General features: G+C 33.9%; 2 protein-coding genes across 3 annotated transcripts; one reads left to right on the plus strand and one right to left on the minus strand.

Annotated features, from left to right (window-relative positions):
• Positions 1-4,525: 4,525 nt before the first annotated feature.
• LOC137827461 (HVA22-like protein j) lies at positions 4,526-8,842 on the minus strand. 2 transcript variants are annotated; one of them, XM_068633613.2, is made up of 7 exons: positions 8,608-8,744; positions 8,443-8,513; positions 8,225-8,323; positions 7,500-7,556; positions 7,353-7,416; positions 6,394-6,609; positions 4,526-5,005 (listed from the first exon to the last, which is right to left on the minus strand). In XM_068633613.2, exons 2-7 carry the CDS (start codon positions 8,472-8,474, stop codon positions 4,634-4,636), a joined length of 840 nt encoding a protein of 279 aa, XP_068489714.2. In that variant the 5' UTR covers positions 8,475-8,513; positions 8,608-8,744; the 3' UTR covers positions 4,526-4,633. The 2 variants fall into 2 exon arrangements, with proteins under 2 accessions (XP_068489714.2, XP_090161544.1); XM_090305418.1 differs by lacking the exon at positions 4,526-5,005 and having other exon boundaries at positions 6,121-6,609; positions 8,608-8,842.
• A 4,679-nt stretch (positions 8,843-13,521) lies between these two features.
• On the plus strand, positions 13,522-14,507 carry LOC137827462 (transcription repressor OFP6). The gene has a single exon (XM_068633614.2). It carries the CDS (start codon positions 13,600-13,602, stop codon positions 14,143-14,145), a length of 546 nt encoding a protein of 181 aa, XP_068489715.2. The 5' UTR covers positions 13,522-13,599; the 3' UTR covers positions 14,146-14,507.

Below are 14,507 nucleotides of genomic sequence, written 5' to 3' on the forward strand. Positions count from 1 at the left end.
GGTCATCAAATCCTAAGTTTCCTTGATGCTTATTCAGGTTACAATCAAATACAAATGTACCACCGTGATCGAGAAAAAACCGCGTTTAGAACAGATTCTGATAATTTCTTCTATGAAGTCATGCCGTTCGGCCTCAAGAATGCAGGAGCCACATACCAACGACTCATGGATCACGTATTCCACGACATGATCGGTCGGAATGTAGAAGTATACGTTGACGACATCGTCGTCAAATCAGACTCTTGCGAACAACATGTTTCTGACTTAAAAGAGGTTTTTCAAGCCTTGCGTCAATACCGCATGCGTTTAAACCCGGAGAAGTGCGCGTTCGGCGTAGAAGGGGGGAAGTTCTTAGGCTTCATGCTCACACATCGGGGTATAGAGGCTAATCCAGAAAAATGCAAGGCAATCACCGAAATGCGAAGTCCCAACGGACTCAAAGAGATCCAGAGACTAGTCGGCCGTCTCACTTCGTTGTCTCGATTCGTACCTAAGCTTGCCGAACGAACGAGACCCATCATAAAACTTCTGAAGAAGACAAGTAAATTTGAATGGACAGATGAATGTGAACAAAATTTCCAACAGTTAAAAGCATTTCTGGCATCTCCACCGGTCATCCAGAAACCGAACGCACGGGAACCCATTGTGGTCTACCTCGCCGTCTCCAATGAAGCGGTGAGTTCCGCTCTGGTACAAGAAATTAAAGCGGAAGAACGACCGGTATATTTTGTAAGTCGAGTCTTACATGACGCAGAAACCCGGTACCAAATGGTCGAAAAAGTTGCCTTCGCTTTGGTCATCACCGCACGACGGATGCGGATGTATTTCCAAAATCACAAGGTCATTGTTAGGACTAACTATCCCATTACGAAGATTCTCACCAAACCTGACCTCGCCGGACGAATGATAGGTTGGGCAGTCGAACTGTCAGAATTCCACATCGAATACCAACCCAGGGGAGCCATCAAGTCCCAAGCCCTCGCCGACTTCACAGCAGAACTCACTCCCTATCTGACCGAACGGACTCCCCGATGGACACTATACGTAGATGGGTCATCTAACAGTCGTTCGTCCGGAGCAGGAGTTGTACTTGAAGGACCAGGGGAGATTGTTGTCGAACAAGCCATGAAATTTGAATTTAAAACTTCCAATAATCAAGCCGAATACGAAGCTATAATCGCAGGTTTGCATCTGGCGATTGAATTGGAGGTAACAAATATAACTTGTAAAAGCGACTCCCGTCTAGTCGTCGGACAGCTTACAGGGGAGTATGAGGTAAGAGAAACATTACTCCAACAGTATTTTCATTTCGTAAAAAATCTTCTAAACAGGTTCAAAGAAATCTCCTTCCAACACGTACGGAGGGAAAATAATACTAGGGCGGACGCTCTATCGAGATTGGCTACCCTAAAAAAGAAAGGCGCCCACCGGTCGGCCATACACGTGACCCTGGCTAAACCAAGTGTTGGTACCGAAGAATGCATGGCGACTGACACCCAACCTAACTGGATGACTCTCATAAAACAATATCTTACCGATGGTGTATGCGATCCACATTTGGAGAAAACGATGAAGTTACAAGCCGCCCGATACATACTGATTGGCGAAGATCTTTACAGGAGAGGGTATTCCCGTCCCCTCCTAAAATGCCTTGGTCCAGAACAAGTCACTTATGTACTGACCGAGTTACACGAAGGGATATGCGGAACCCATTCAGGAGCGCGGACTATGTCCGCCAAAATTCTGAGAGCAGGATACTACTGGCCGACCTTGCAAGGAGACTGCACTGAATACGTTCAAAAGTGCGTGAAATGTCAAGAGTTCGGCACCCTATTGCACCAAAAACCAGAGCATTTGCACTACATCCTATCCCCTTGGCCGTTCGTGAAATGGGGAATGGATATTATCGGACCTTTCACACCCGGAAAAGGGCAATGCAAGTTCCTACTGGTGGGTATAGATTACTTTACCAAATGGATTGAGGCTGAACCACTAACAGCCATCACCGCCCGGAACGTACAAAGCTTTGTGTGGAAAAACATTGTCTGCAGGTTCGGCCTACCTCAGATCATTATCACAGACAACGGTCGACAGTTCACCGACCGTGGGCTAGCTGAATTCTATGAGAAACTTCACATCAAACATATAACGAGTTCGGTCGAACACCCTCAAACCAACGGTCAGGCGGAAGCCGCCAACAAAGTTATTCTCAATGAATTAAAGAAGAGACTTGGCCCGTCCAAGGGAAATTGGACTGAAGAATTGTTAGAGGTTCTGTGGGCTTATCGTTGTACTCCCCAGTCAACAACTCAAGAAACACCTTATAGCCTGACGTACGGCACAGAAGCCATGATTCCGGTCGAAATCGGCGAGCCTTCACTACGCCGACAGACGTTAGACCTAGACTTAAACAAGGAAAGTCTACTAGTCGGCCTCGACCTCATCAATGAATTAAGGGACAAATGCAAGATAAGGGAAGAAGCATGCAAGATACGAGCAGCACGAAGGTACAACTCCAAAGTGAAGCCACGAAGCTATCAGAAAGGAGATCTAGTTTGGCGCATGCGCAGCGACGCCCGGAAGGACGGAGGAAAGTTTTCAAGCAATTGGGAAGGTCCGTTCCGCATCTCCGACACAGCAACAGGAGGAGCTTATTACTTAGAATATTTGTCAGGAAAATCTGCACTGAGAACGTGGAATGTCACGCATCTCAAATTCTATTACAGTTGATGAATAAACTTAGTGCACTCTTTCCTCGCTCGGTAGTTTTATCCCTAAGGAGGGTTTTCTACCGAGAAGGTTTTAACGAGGCACTTTAAATCACCAATCTTGGTCAGAAATTCAGTCAATTCACCGTTCATTCGGTCGGAATACATAACGAAAGTTATCCGAATTATAACTTAAACGTTATTCACCAATCTTGGTCAGAAATTCAATTAATTCACCGTTCATTCGGTCGGAATACATAACGAAAGTTATCCGAATTATAACTTAAACGTTATTCACCAACCTTGGTCAGAAATCGAAATTATTTATGCCTCGTTCGGCATCAGAATTATTTATGCCTCGTCCGGCATCAGAATTATCTTATTACTTTAATGTAATCAGAATTATTTATGCCTCGTCCGGCATCAGAATTATCTTATTACTTTAAGGTAATCCGAATTATTTATGCCTCGTCCGGCATCCGAATTATCTATTAATTCATTAACCGTGCGTTCGGCCAGAATATATAACGAATTATAACTTCAACGTTATTCACCAACCTTGGTCAGAAATCGAAATTATTTATTAATTAACCGTTCATTCGGTCGAGATTATATAACTACGGCTATCCGAATCATATACTTCTTCAAAACCCGGATCTATGCTCACAACAATCTCTGCAACATAAACACGAAAGTAAGAAACAGATACGCTATTAGCCGAACGACCGCAAGAAGAAGGTGCTCACCTTTTAGTTCCGCCTACTGCTTGGACGACCCATAAAGAGCTATCAGTTCCCACGTAGGGAGCCTACACGGTAGTTGATTCACGACCATCAAAATTTCTTGGTCGATGGGAGACAAAGATTCCCAAAGCCGATGGTCAAGAGAGGTGGGATTCTCCGTCCAATAGAATGGAAATTTTGTGCCTCCAGCAGCATTATAGAATAGATTTCGTGCACCGGACGACCGCAGGGTACTCATGGTAAAATTATCACAAAAACCCCTGCGTCTCATACGACTCTTCGTCCTTCCATGACCTCGAGCCTGGGGGGCAAGTGTACCGGTCCGCACCGGACGACCGCAGGATATTCATGGTAAAATCATCACAAAACCCTGCGTCTTATACGACTCTTCGTCCTTCCATGACCTCTAGCCGGACGAACCAGTGGTTTATGTCGAATAAATCTAATTTAATCCAGAACGTGGTTACACGTGTAGAAAACCCCTGCGTCTCATACGACTCTTCGTCCTTCCATGACCTCGAGCCTGGGGGGCAAGTGTACCGGTCCGCACCGGACGACCGCAGGATACTCATGGTAAAATCATCACAAAACCCTGCGTCTTATACGACTCTTCGTCCTTCCATGACCTCTAGCCGGACGAACGAGTGGTTTATGTCGAATAAATCTAATTTAATCCAGAACGTGGTTACACGTGTAGAAAAGAGCAGTTATAACAACCATTGACGAAGTAAAAACACGGCCTCTAGACCACTCCCCTGGTTTTCAGGAAACCACCAGGCACGACCCAAAGACCACTAAGCATGTCTCTAACCATCAACTGATTGGCCCACATGGCCAAGGCCCAGGTCAACCTACTAAAGGGACTTCTGAAAAGGGGGGAAAGGTACGTTTTCCATACTATCAGAGAATTCACACTTGAGCACCATCGCTGACTTGAGCGTCGGAGTGCAATCGCAGGTACCCCGCCGGCCGACCGAAGCACGCGAAGAGAAAGAAGACTTGAAGAATAGGACAACCAAGAGTGAAGAAGACACCTTGTATCGACGTGGATCAACATTACTCAGTCCCCAATATCCATACAGGTACAAATGATAATTCTGGAAAGAGGAAACAGAGTCTAGTTTTCTCAATCTCAGGGGATTTTGAGTTTTTGAGGACGATGTATGTACAACGTTGTTGTTTTTACAGTTGTTTTTGTTGGTGTTGACGTATCGGGGTTCGAGGGGTTCGTGGAGTTCGAGGGCTTTGTTGTTGTTGTTGTTGAGAATCTGACTGTACGAACCTGGCGCGTGCTTGTGTGATTCTGTCCTTCACGCTCACGGCCTCGCCGTCGTCGCGGTGGCCTTCGCCGTCGAGAGTGTTTGGTTGTGGGTCCTGCACCTGTTCATCTTCTTTTTGTTCGTTTTTGAGAACATTGTGAACCTCCGCGGTTTGGGTTTGGTTGTTGGGAGGGTAGCTCTTGCCCTTGCTTAGGGTAGTGCTTTGCTTCATCAAGGATGGTTCGGCTTGCTTTGGACCCTCTTGTGGGACACTTTCATTCTTTGCCTCTTTTTTCTGCGGATAATAATATATAAATAACTCAATTTTTTATTCAATTACATTACAAATTTTAATATTATTATTTTAATATTTTCTGATATTATTTAATTTCCCTATTTTTTATTATATATTTTTAAATCCATCACATCAAAATTATATACCATCTTTAAAATGGTCAAACTATCATTAAAATGATGTTATTTTCCTCTTATATTTTTACACTATTTCCATATATATATATATATATATATATATATTTTTATAGTATTGTAGGTCACACAAGTGATATATGGTAGATATGGTAGTGGGAATATATTCTCAGACAAACTTTTTTTAATCAAAAATTTTAAGTGAATTGATTCATACACTTTCATTTTTTTTTCAGATTACATGTGATACTTTTATATATATATATATATATATATAGTATTTTTTTCAGTACATTATAACGATTAATGAGATTCAATTTTTTTTATAAAAAAATCTACATAAGTTTTATTTTTCTTATTAAAAAAAATACATTATTTGACCTCTTTTTACATTACACATGGATTACTTTTTACACGTTACTGTAAAGAAAAGCACAGTAAGGAGAAAACTAGTAAAAAGGGACAGAATTAAGGAATTATAGGAGGTATAATTGTAGTTTATTATAATTACGTGTTATTAATGTAGTAAACAAAATTATCAGGGTTTTTAATTTAGAGAATTCATATTACGAAAAAAGTATATGTAATTCGAAAAAGTCAATAATGTTTTTTTTTTCTAGTAATCCTTTTGAAAATATTAACCAAAAATGATAAAATTTTGTAAATTTATCGTTTTATTTAAATTTGATTTATGTAAAGGAAAATATATCTCTTTTACTCGAATACTTAATAAGAAGAAAAAAAAATGTAGTGCATTGCCGTGAATTATGATTAAGATGAATTTGGGTTTTAACACTTTGGTTAGTTTGAATTAATTTGATATTTTAGATATGACGTGCCGTGTGGTTTGGTATGAGAAGAAATATATGGAGACGGATATACGATATTTAATGCGTGTAGATACATGTTGCATTCAACCATGGAAAGAAATAAATGAAAGAATTTTTTGGAAAGAATAAAATAAAATTGAGGGGCAATAAATAGAGAGAAAAAGCTAAGAAAATGTTTTTATAAATTGATTTGATCTGAGTTTATATGAGATAAATATTTTGGGGACTATGGATATAGGTACATGAATGAGTGATAGTTTTGAACTAACATTATTTCTAATAATAATATTAGATCTTATAAGACTAGAAGCACAGTTTGGTGAAGAAAATTCAGCCATATGCAGTTTGTTAATGAGAGGAAGAAGAAAGAAGAAAGAAGGGTTTGAGAAGCCTAATGAATGAATCAATCAACTCTTGACTTTACCTCTGAATTAGGGTTTGATGAAAATTTAGAAGATTGAGAAGCAAGGTGATGAAGAGCCTGAACAAATGCAGTTTGACCAAATTTGGCACAGTATTGCCAATAAAATATCACATAATCCCATCCTCTTGCTTTCCACTCACTTAACTTTCTGTCAATCTCATTTTCATGCTTTGATACATATGGCCTCAACACTGACTCATAGATATACCCTGTCCCCTGCAACACCATCATCAAACATTTCTTCATACTTATCATCAAAACACAACAAACCAAACATAACATACACTATATATATATATATATGCATCTTTGATTTTATGTATGAGATTTCTCAAATTTTTATGTGTAGAAAGGTTTATTATAAAATTCTATAAAATTGGTTCATTTAATTTCATAAAAATCGATTCATGAGTTGAGATTTACACCCGTATGGAATCTCCAACAAGGTTTGTCAATCACTCAATTTCATAAAACCGGTTCATGAATTGAGATTTGTACTCATATAGGATTTCCAATCACGTTTGTAAAATAATGAAAACGTCTAAAAACTAAACTTAATCTGACTTCAATGTTTTTGTTAAATTAGACCATGGATTTATCTGATCTAAATATGGAAACACTCCTAAAACATATGCAGTGTATGAATAAATAAAAAAAAGTGGATCCAACTTATTCAGTGAGACTCAGTAAAAGTCAACTAGATTATATTTTTTAAAAGGGTGTGTTGTTGTGTGTTCTTCACATTCTTACTATTATATACACATTATTTCAATACCATTACTTTTATAGGTAATTTTTTATACACAATAAAGCATAACATAAACATTAAATGGACATATATAATCATTCTTTCCCTCTCAAACAAGAAAGTTGATATGAAAGTATAAAGTATCTGCTGCAAATAGTATTAAAATAACTCAAAAAAAAATGTGTATTAAAGAGAACAAAAATATACTTACTTTAGTTTTTGGATACCACAAGTAGATAAAGAACACAAGCTTCATCTCTCCGTACAATGGCAGCCTTCATAAAATTCAGAGTGAATTTATTTATCGAAGCTAAAGCAAGAGGAAACAATATCCATTTACAATATGTTCAACACTTACCATCCAATAAATATATCTGTAAATTTTTCCATTACTGTAAAAAGTGCAACAATGATCCTGCAAAAAAATATACCAAACATTATGTATGAATCCAAAACTGAGAATTCAACATGGATTTTAACAGCATGCATGACCAAAATCAACAAGATATTTCCCCATTCAACTATCAACCTTATCTAGTATTCTTAACCCCATATGCACTCAAAAGGGTCAAGTTTTATCTTCTGAAAAAAGGCAAGACTTAAAAGTAAAGACATGTTTATGTTTATTTTTGTCCACCATTATTATAACATGTGTAAAAAAGAGAAGTTTTGTTCTTTACTTTTATTGTTTTGGTTTTCTTTGACTTATTTGAAAATAAAGAATTTTTATGTTTTGTATTAGGTTTGTTTATGGTTCTGTTGGATTGGTTGTATATGTTTTTTTTTTGACATGTAGTTTCTGTTCCTGGAGATTAAGGACGTTGTTAGAATTGGGAATTGAAAGGTGTTACGTTACATTAGTTTCTTTGTTTTTTTCTTACTAATGTAGATGAGTCTTATAAAGGTTGAAATAATCTGAAAGAGTTTCATTTTATTTTATTTATTTATTGTTGAGAAAAAAAATTGTAATAAATGATAAACACAAAAAATTACATTGTATAGATTTTTGTAAAGTAATATTTCTCTAAGATAGTTAAGTTTGATGAGAATGCAAGTAAGAAGAAGAGAGACAAGTATTTTTACCAATATTTACACCAAAAGCGAAGTTCCTCCATATCTATCCTATTTTTCTCGACAGTTTTATAGCATTCGAAGCCAGGGTATGCATACCCAAAAATGAGTCTGCAATAATAATAATAAAAGAAGATAAATAAAATTTCATAACATAACTTGTTATTTTAATCAACAAGAAAAAATAAATTAACATATAATTGAAGTTAGAGAAAGAAAAAGAGACGTACATAAGGATTCGATTGATGAAATCTCCCAACATCTTGAAGCCCAGGAAAAGAAAGAGCAGAATAAATGAAGTCTGAAAAAGCAAAGCAAAGAAGCAAACCCTAGAAATGTGAGAGAAAAATGAAGGTGGTGTGTGGAGAAGAATGAATGAAGAGAATGAGAAAGACCTGGTGTTGATGTTGGAAGATGATGATTTAGGTTTGAGAGAGAGATTGAGAGGCAGAGAAGTGAATCAGGTGAGGGAAATGGGGTGCCTCAAACCCAATTCCTAAGGAATATTATTAACAAGTTATTATTGAAATTTTATACTTTAGAAACCAATGTGGTTTAATCCTCAGGAAGAATGGCCTCTGATTCTCTCTTTCTCTCAAACAAAATGTGGAAGAAGAAGCCTTAGATCTTAGGCAAACACTCCTTCCACACCATATAAATACTGTTGCACTTTCATAATTTAACCATCTTTTTCCAATTATAGAACCATTCAGGAATTTCTTTCCATAAACCTTTCTCTTTATTTTTAGTTCCAGGGATTTCTCCTAACCGTTTGGCAGTTGCCCACGCACGGAATCCTCCTATTAACTGCTTTCGTAAATACCACCAAAATTATCTGCAACAAAAATACTATAATGATAGTAATATTGGTGTTAGAATAGTTACTGGCTTAATTTGTTTTAAACAATGTAAGTACATCTTTGTGAAGGAATCATATATAATTTCATCAGCTTTATAAGACTCTTTCAATACTATGTATTGACATAATATAAAATTTAAATAATCCTCAGCCATAATAGTAATAAAAATATATATATTTCTATTGACAATTAAATAAAATATTAATTAGGATACAAGTTTTATAAAATAAAAGTTAAAAAAGTATTTAAAATAATGTGACAATAAAGTCTATAAAAATTAAATTAAAAGTTATAGAATAATTCATGTTGTAGATTTAGCTTTAAATAATATCCTTATATATTAGTAATTGTTTTTGATTAATTATTTATATTATTACTTTTTTATTATTATTATCATTAATTGTTTATAAAGCATTCCACTTGACAAAGTTTATATATATATATATATATATATATATATATATATTTGTGTGATATCAGCCATTATTCCTATGAATATACTTTTTATTCTTTTATTATTATCTTTTTGCATATAAGGAACGTCTGCATGTAACCTCCTAAAAATATATAATTTTTAATTAAATAGAATAAAAAAAAATAGTGTTGTCTATTCTTTTCTCAACATTCCTCGTACGCCTGTATATATATATTTGTTCCTGTACAGTGTATAGTAATTATAGTTAATACACAAAGAAAAGGCAAGTAAGCTATCCAAACATATAAAAATATAAGTAAGAAACCAATTAGAGTAATCATTTATGTATAATTCAATTTTTTTTCGTTAATCAATCATATAATACTTAATATCAATATCACAATCTAACCTCATTCCAATATCAATATACAACAATCATATAGACTACACATGGATGAATCTATACATTGAGAATATTCAACAAGCAAAATATTCATTGACGTTTCCTAAAGACTCTCGTATTAAGTAGGTTCTACCAGATACTACATCTTACCCAAGACTTAGATTTACAAACAAATCTAAGAGAAATGACCAGGGTAAATTCAAACATCCCTACAAGCGGTCATGGTGTGTATGAACTTTCTCATTAACTTCTTACAAATTAATATCTTAGTATACAAATCAAAGAAGAATTCATACATGATCCCAAGTATATGACCTCAATTTCATATAAATTCATCTTTCTTAACATTCATTCAAAATTTTCCAACATTTATACAATCAAAAGTTATGTATAGTCTAGTTATACAATCAACATTTTATATTATTAAAATATGTTATATGAAACTCTTAATTTATTTATGAAAAATTAAATAATACTCTAAAAAATAATTATATATATAATATGATTTATCCTTCTCCACTTCTTATACTATATTAATAAACTCACTACTTAATGGATAAAACTAATGTTTTTACTATTAACTTCATTTTAACTAATAACTAATGGAAACACAAGTATAAAACATAAGTGTTGTTGCATTTGTTTCTCTGTTTTTATATTACCTAATAAAAATCAGTTAACGTAATTGTTACCACAATAGAAAAAATAATTAGACAAATGTTACTATAATTAGAATAAAATTATAAGAAAATTGAGTACACTAAAATCAGTTGTAAAAAATTGTGTTGCTATTATAGATTACTATAGATAAAATTGGGATTATATATATATATATATATATATATATATATATTGGTAAACTAATTACATATTTACTTACATGATAACTTGATTTCCTTTTTAGTTTGATTAAATTGGGCCTTGAAAAATCCATTAAACATAATAATTTTTTTTGAAAACAAAGGCTTTCCTTTCAGTGAAGGCTATTGTTTTCCTGCACTCCATCAACTTCTATTTGCACCCCTATAATTTTTGGAATCATTTTTGCTCATTCGACTTTTATATCCAACGATCTCCTCCATGCAATTATTGTTTTGTGGTGGTTGCCTTGGAAGGCAGATGAAACAGAAGGAAATAGGAGAAAGGAGAAAAAAATTAAGGATAAAGTTAAAAACCCATAAGGACAATTCTAACATTTCACACAATCAATTGGGTTCAGATTGAAATTTGGGGTGCAGAAAGCAACAGCCTTCAGCGAAATGGGTTAAAATCCAATTGTAGTGCAGGAAAGTAGTTTATTTTTGGCGTAGATGTTATTTTTTAATCCAATATATACCTTTGAAATTCTACAATTTCAAAAGGGTAAATTGGACTTTTCACAAAAATATGTGAATACAAGAAGAAAACACATTTTTTTTTTTATTTCCTGTAGAATTTATTTAGGCAAGCCGTTTATCTAAAAAAGTTTACTTCAATCAGGTTTAAAAGAACATGTTTAGCTCCTGTAGCAAAAACTATATTTTTTAAGGGAAAATTCTTCTTGCACCCCATGCCTTTCTTCTTCACCTTTTAAATTACTTTTTTTTTATATTTTTCAATGAATATTTTATTTTAATTTCAGAATGTAGAATCTGGAAAAAAAATTTGAATTATAACATTCAGAAGTTAAAAATTGTGATTTTTGTATTTTAGATTTTACGATCTGAAATATCAAATTTGTATTTCGAATTATATGATTAAAATATAAATTTATATTATAAAGTGTAGAATTTCAAATAGATAATTTTGATATTTTAGAAAATAAAGGAGTGCATGAAAAAATGATGGAGGTGTAGAAAGAAATCTCCTTTTTTAAGTCATGTGTTTCGTAATAGGCGCAAAAACTCAAATGTAGCTATAACCCAATATACTAAATTTACCCAAACACTTTTTACTAAATAAAAAGAAATGTTAATTTAATAACATAACTATTGTTTCACCTTCTAATCACCGGTTGAAACACGTGCAGTTAAACGAATGTCCATTTTTTCTTGTGATAACAACAAAAAATTATTTTAATAATTATTAAAATAAAAAATCTTATTGAGTTATAATTTTTTTTATGAAAGATAGTTATAAAAATAAATAATTTTTTGTAATTTTATTTAAAATAGTTATTTATTGTGTAGATATATTTTTTTTTTTTTTATCATGAGTGATTAATTAAACATAAAAAATAGTTACAAAATACAAGGATAAATTGGTAGGAATGTATTATTAGATAAAAGTTTAAGAGATCCTTGATTTGATTTTGTAATTAAAAAATTAAATATAAAACATAATAATTTAGATGCAAGTGTCCAGTTTAATTCAATGGTTGAATAAACAAAAGTTGTTTGTTGTATGCTTCGTCTACACACACAAACATGTATGCTTAGTCTGATAAGGATAAAAATATTCATATATAGAAGAAGTACCATTTCTATATTTATATAAACAAAATAATTTAAAAATATCGAAGAATATATTCTAAATTATATAATATACTATATGTTGTGGTACAATTTTAAACTAATAATATATGAGAAAATAAACATTTCAATGTAAAATCATAACAGAATATGTAAAAGGAAATTCCCCGCACCCTCTCATCATTCTATCAATAATATATTTAGTATGATATTATTAAATGATAAATAGAATGTTGTGTCTGATATAATACAAAATTAAAATAGACTACGTAATAATTATATAATGAATTTATTATTTATGAATATTCTTGCAATTTAGGAATGTAATTTTATAATAATTTTTTGTTTTTATTTTGTAAAAAAGTAGGATTTTCAATATGCATTATTATTATAATTTATTTTATAACTACTCTTTTGTAAATAATCTCTAAACAATAAATCTTCACAAATATTAGTTCCTGTAATAGAAAATTAAAAATATCATAATAAGTAGTAATTTAAATTTTTTAAGAAAATAAAACCAATAATAGTAATTAGTTCGTAATGTATTGTGTTATTGAAAAGGTAAGTGATTTACTGAAGGACAATCGGGTTTAGGGTTACTCATATTTTTCATGAGAAAAATGCATTTGCTGATAAGTTGGTTAATTTAGAGTTCATTCATAGAAAATCATTTCATTGGTATAATAGACTTCCATCTAGTCTGTTTTTAGAATTCTTTATGAATAGGTATAGTCTACCTATGTATCGTTTTTGTTAACATGTGGGTTTTGGTCTAGTCCCCCATATTTTTGTATTTTTTTTAACAATACTTGAGCATGTCAGCCTAGCTGAGATGTAAAGTTACATAACGATACCTAACATGAAAACTTTTATAAAAAAAAATTATATATTTATAATGTATAATTTTTATTTAGTATTTAGATAGTGTATTTAATTTGTTTTAATATTAAAATATAATTAAAGGTAAAATATGAATATAATTTTTTTATATCAATAAATAGAAAATATAAAATACGTATATTAAATAGCAAAATTTTCTCTTTGATGTGATAGATAAAGCTGCTTTAATATTTTGATTTTAATAATTATTAGACTTATTAATTTATTTAGTTATAATAAATAGTAGTAATAATAAATGTGTGGTCCAGGTGAGTCTCACAGTGAGTCCCATAAAACCCTTTTCCCAGTCTCACAGCTCTCTCACTGCACACAACACATTGCATAACATTACTTTACCATTGCATTTGCAACCACCAATGTCAAGTTCCAGAAGAAAACTAACCTTCAACACCGTCTCCGTCAGCTTGGGCTGCGGCACCTGCAGAAGGCCCAAGCTTCTCTCCCGCATTTTCAACCCCAAACGTCGCCCCAAGAGGCCCACCTTCCAAGCCCAAGCCCATCACTGGGCCCACGACAGAGACGACACTACTACCACCGCCACCACCAGCACCACGACGACCACCACCTTCTCTCCCTGCCACGCCGACTCTTCAACGCAGTTCTGCGACTACGCCAAGAGCGTGCGAGGGTTCGGGCGCGCCGGTAGCGAGGGCGTGGCGGTGGAGAAAGACTCCGAAGACCCTTACTTGGACTTCCGGCACTCCATGCTCCAGATGATACTCCAAAACGAGATTTACTCCAAAGACGACGTCAGAGAACTTCTCAACTGTTTCCTCCAGCTCAACTCACCGGACCACCACGGTGTCATCGTCAGAGCCTTCACTGAGATCTGGAACGGCGTTTTCTCCGTCAGCTCCGGCGCCACCGCCTTCCACCGCAACCGTAAGTCTCGTGACTTCTAGCCGCTCCCACGCGCCTCGCCATGACTGTAATAATAACAATGTAACAGTCCTAAGGTAGTTTAGTTCTTTACTTTAGTAGCGCCTTGTTTGGATAAATCCGTTACCCGAAGGAAATATGAAGTTCTCTGGTAAAATCAATTTATGCACTTTTTTTAGAAAAAGATAACTTCTTAAAAATATAGTGCATGGCTTGATTTTAAATTACGAGAATAAAATTAAATATTTATTTTCATATTTTCTTCCATTTATCCAAATACGTGTTAGTGAATAAATATTTTTGTAAGTTCAGATATTTAACAAGTTGGTAAAGTTGTACTGTGCGGCGCGTTTGGATCACAACCAACTGATTCTGTTTTCACTTT

Source organism: Phaseolus vulgaris, chromosome 7 (genome assembly GCF_051622355.1).
Source record: "Phaseolus vulgaris cultivar YP4 chromosome 7, ASM5162235v1, whole genome shotgun sequence".
Classification (NCBI taxonomy): domain Eukaryota; kingdom Viridiplantae; phylum Streptophyta; class Magnoliopsida; order Fabales; family Fabaceae; genus Phaseolus; species Phaseolus vulgaris.

Bases quoted from the DNA above. Each gene is read 5' to 3' on its own strand.
- LOC137827462 (XM_068633614.2), top strand. From the start codon at position 13,600: ATGTCAAGTTCCAGAAGAAAACTAACCTTCAACACCGTCTCCGTCAGC.
- LOC137827461 (XM_068633613.2), bottom strand. From the start codon at position 8,474: ATGTTGGGAGATTTCATCAATCGAATCCTTAT. The intron at 7,557-8,224 runs GTAAAAATACTT...ATTTTTTTGCAG, and splicing joins CGCTTTTGGTGTAAATATTG to GATCATTGTTGCACTTTTTA. The intron at 7,417-7,499 runs GTAAGTGTTGAA...AATTTTATGAAG, and splicing joins ACAGATATATTTATTGGATG to GCTGCCATTGTACGGAGAGA.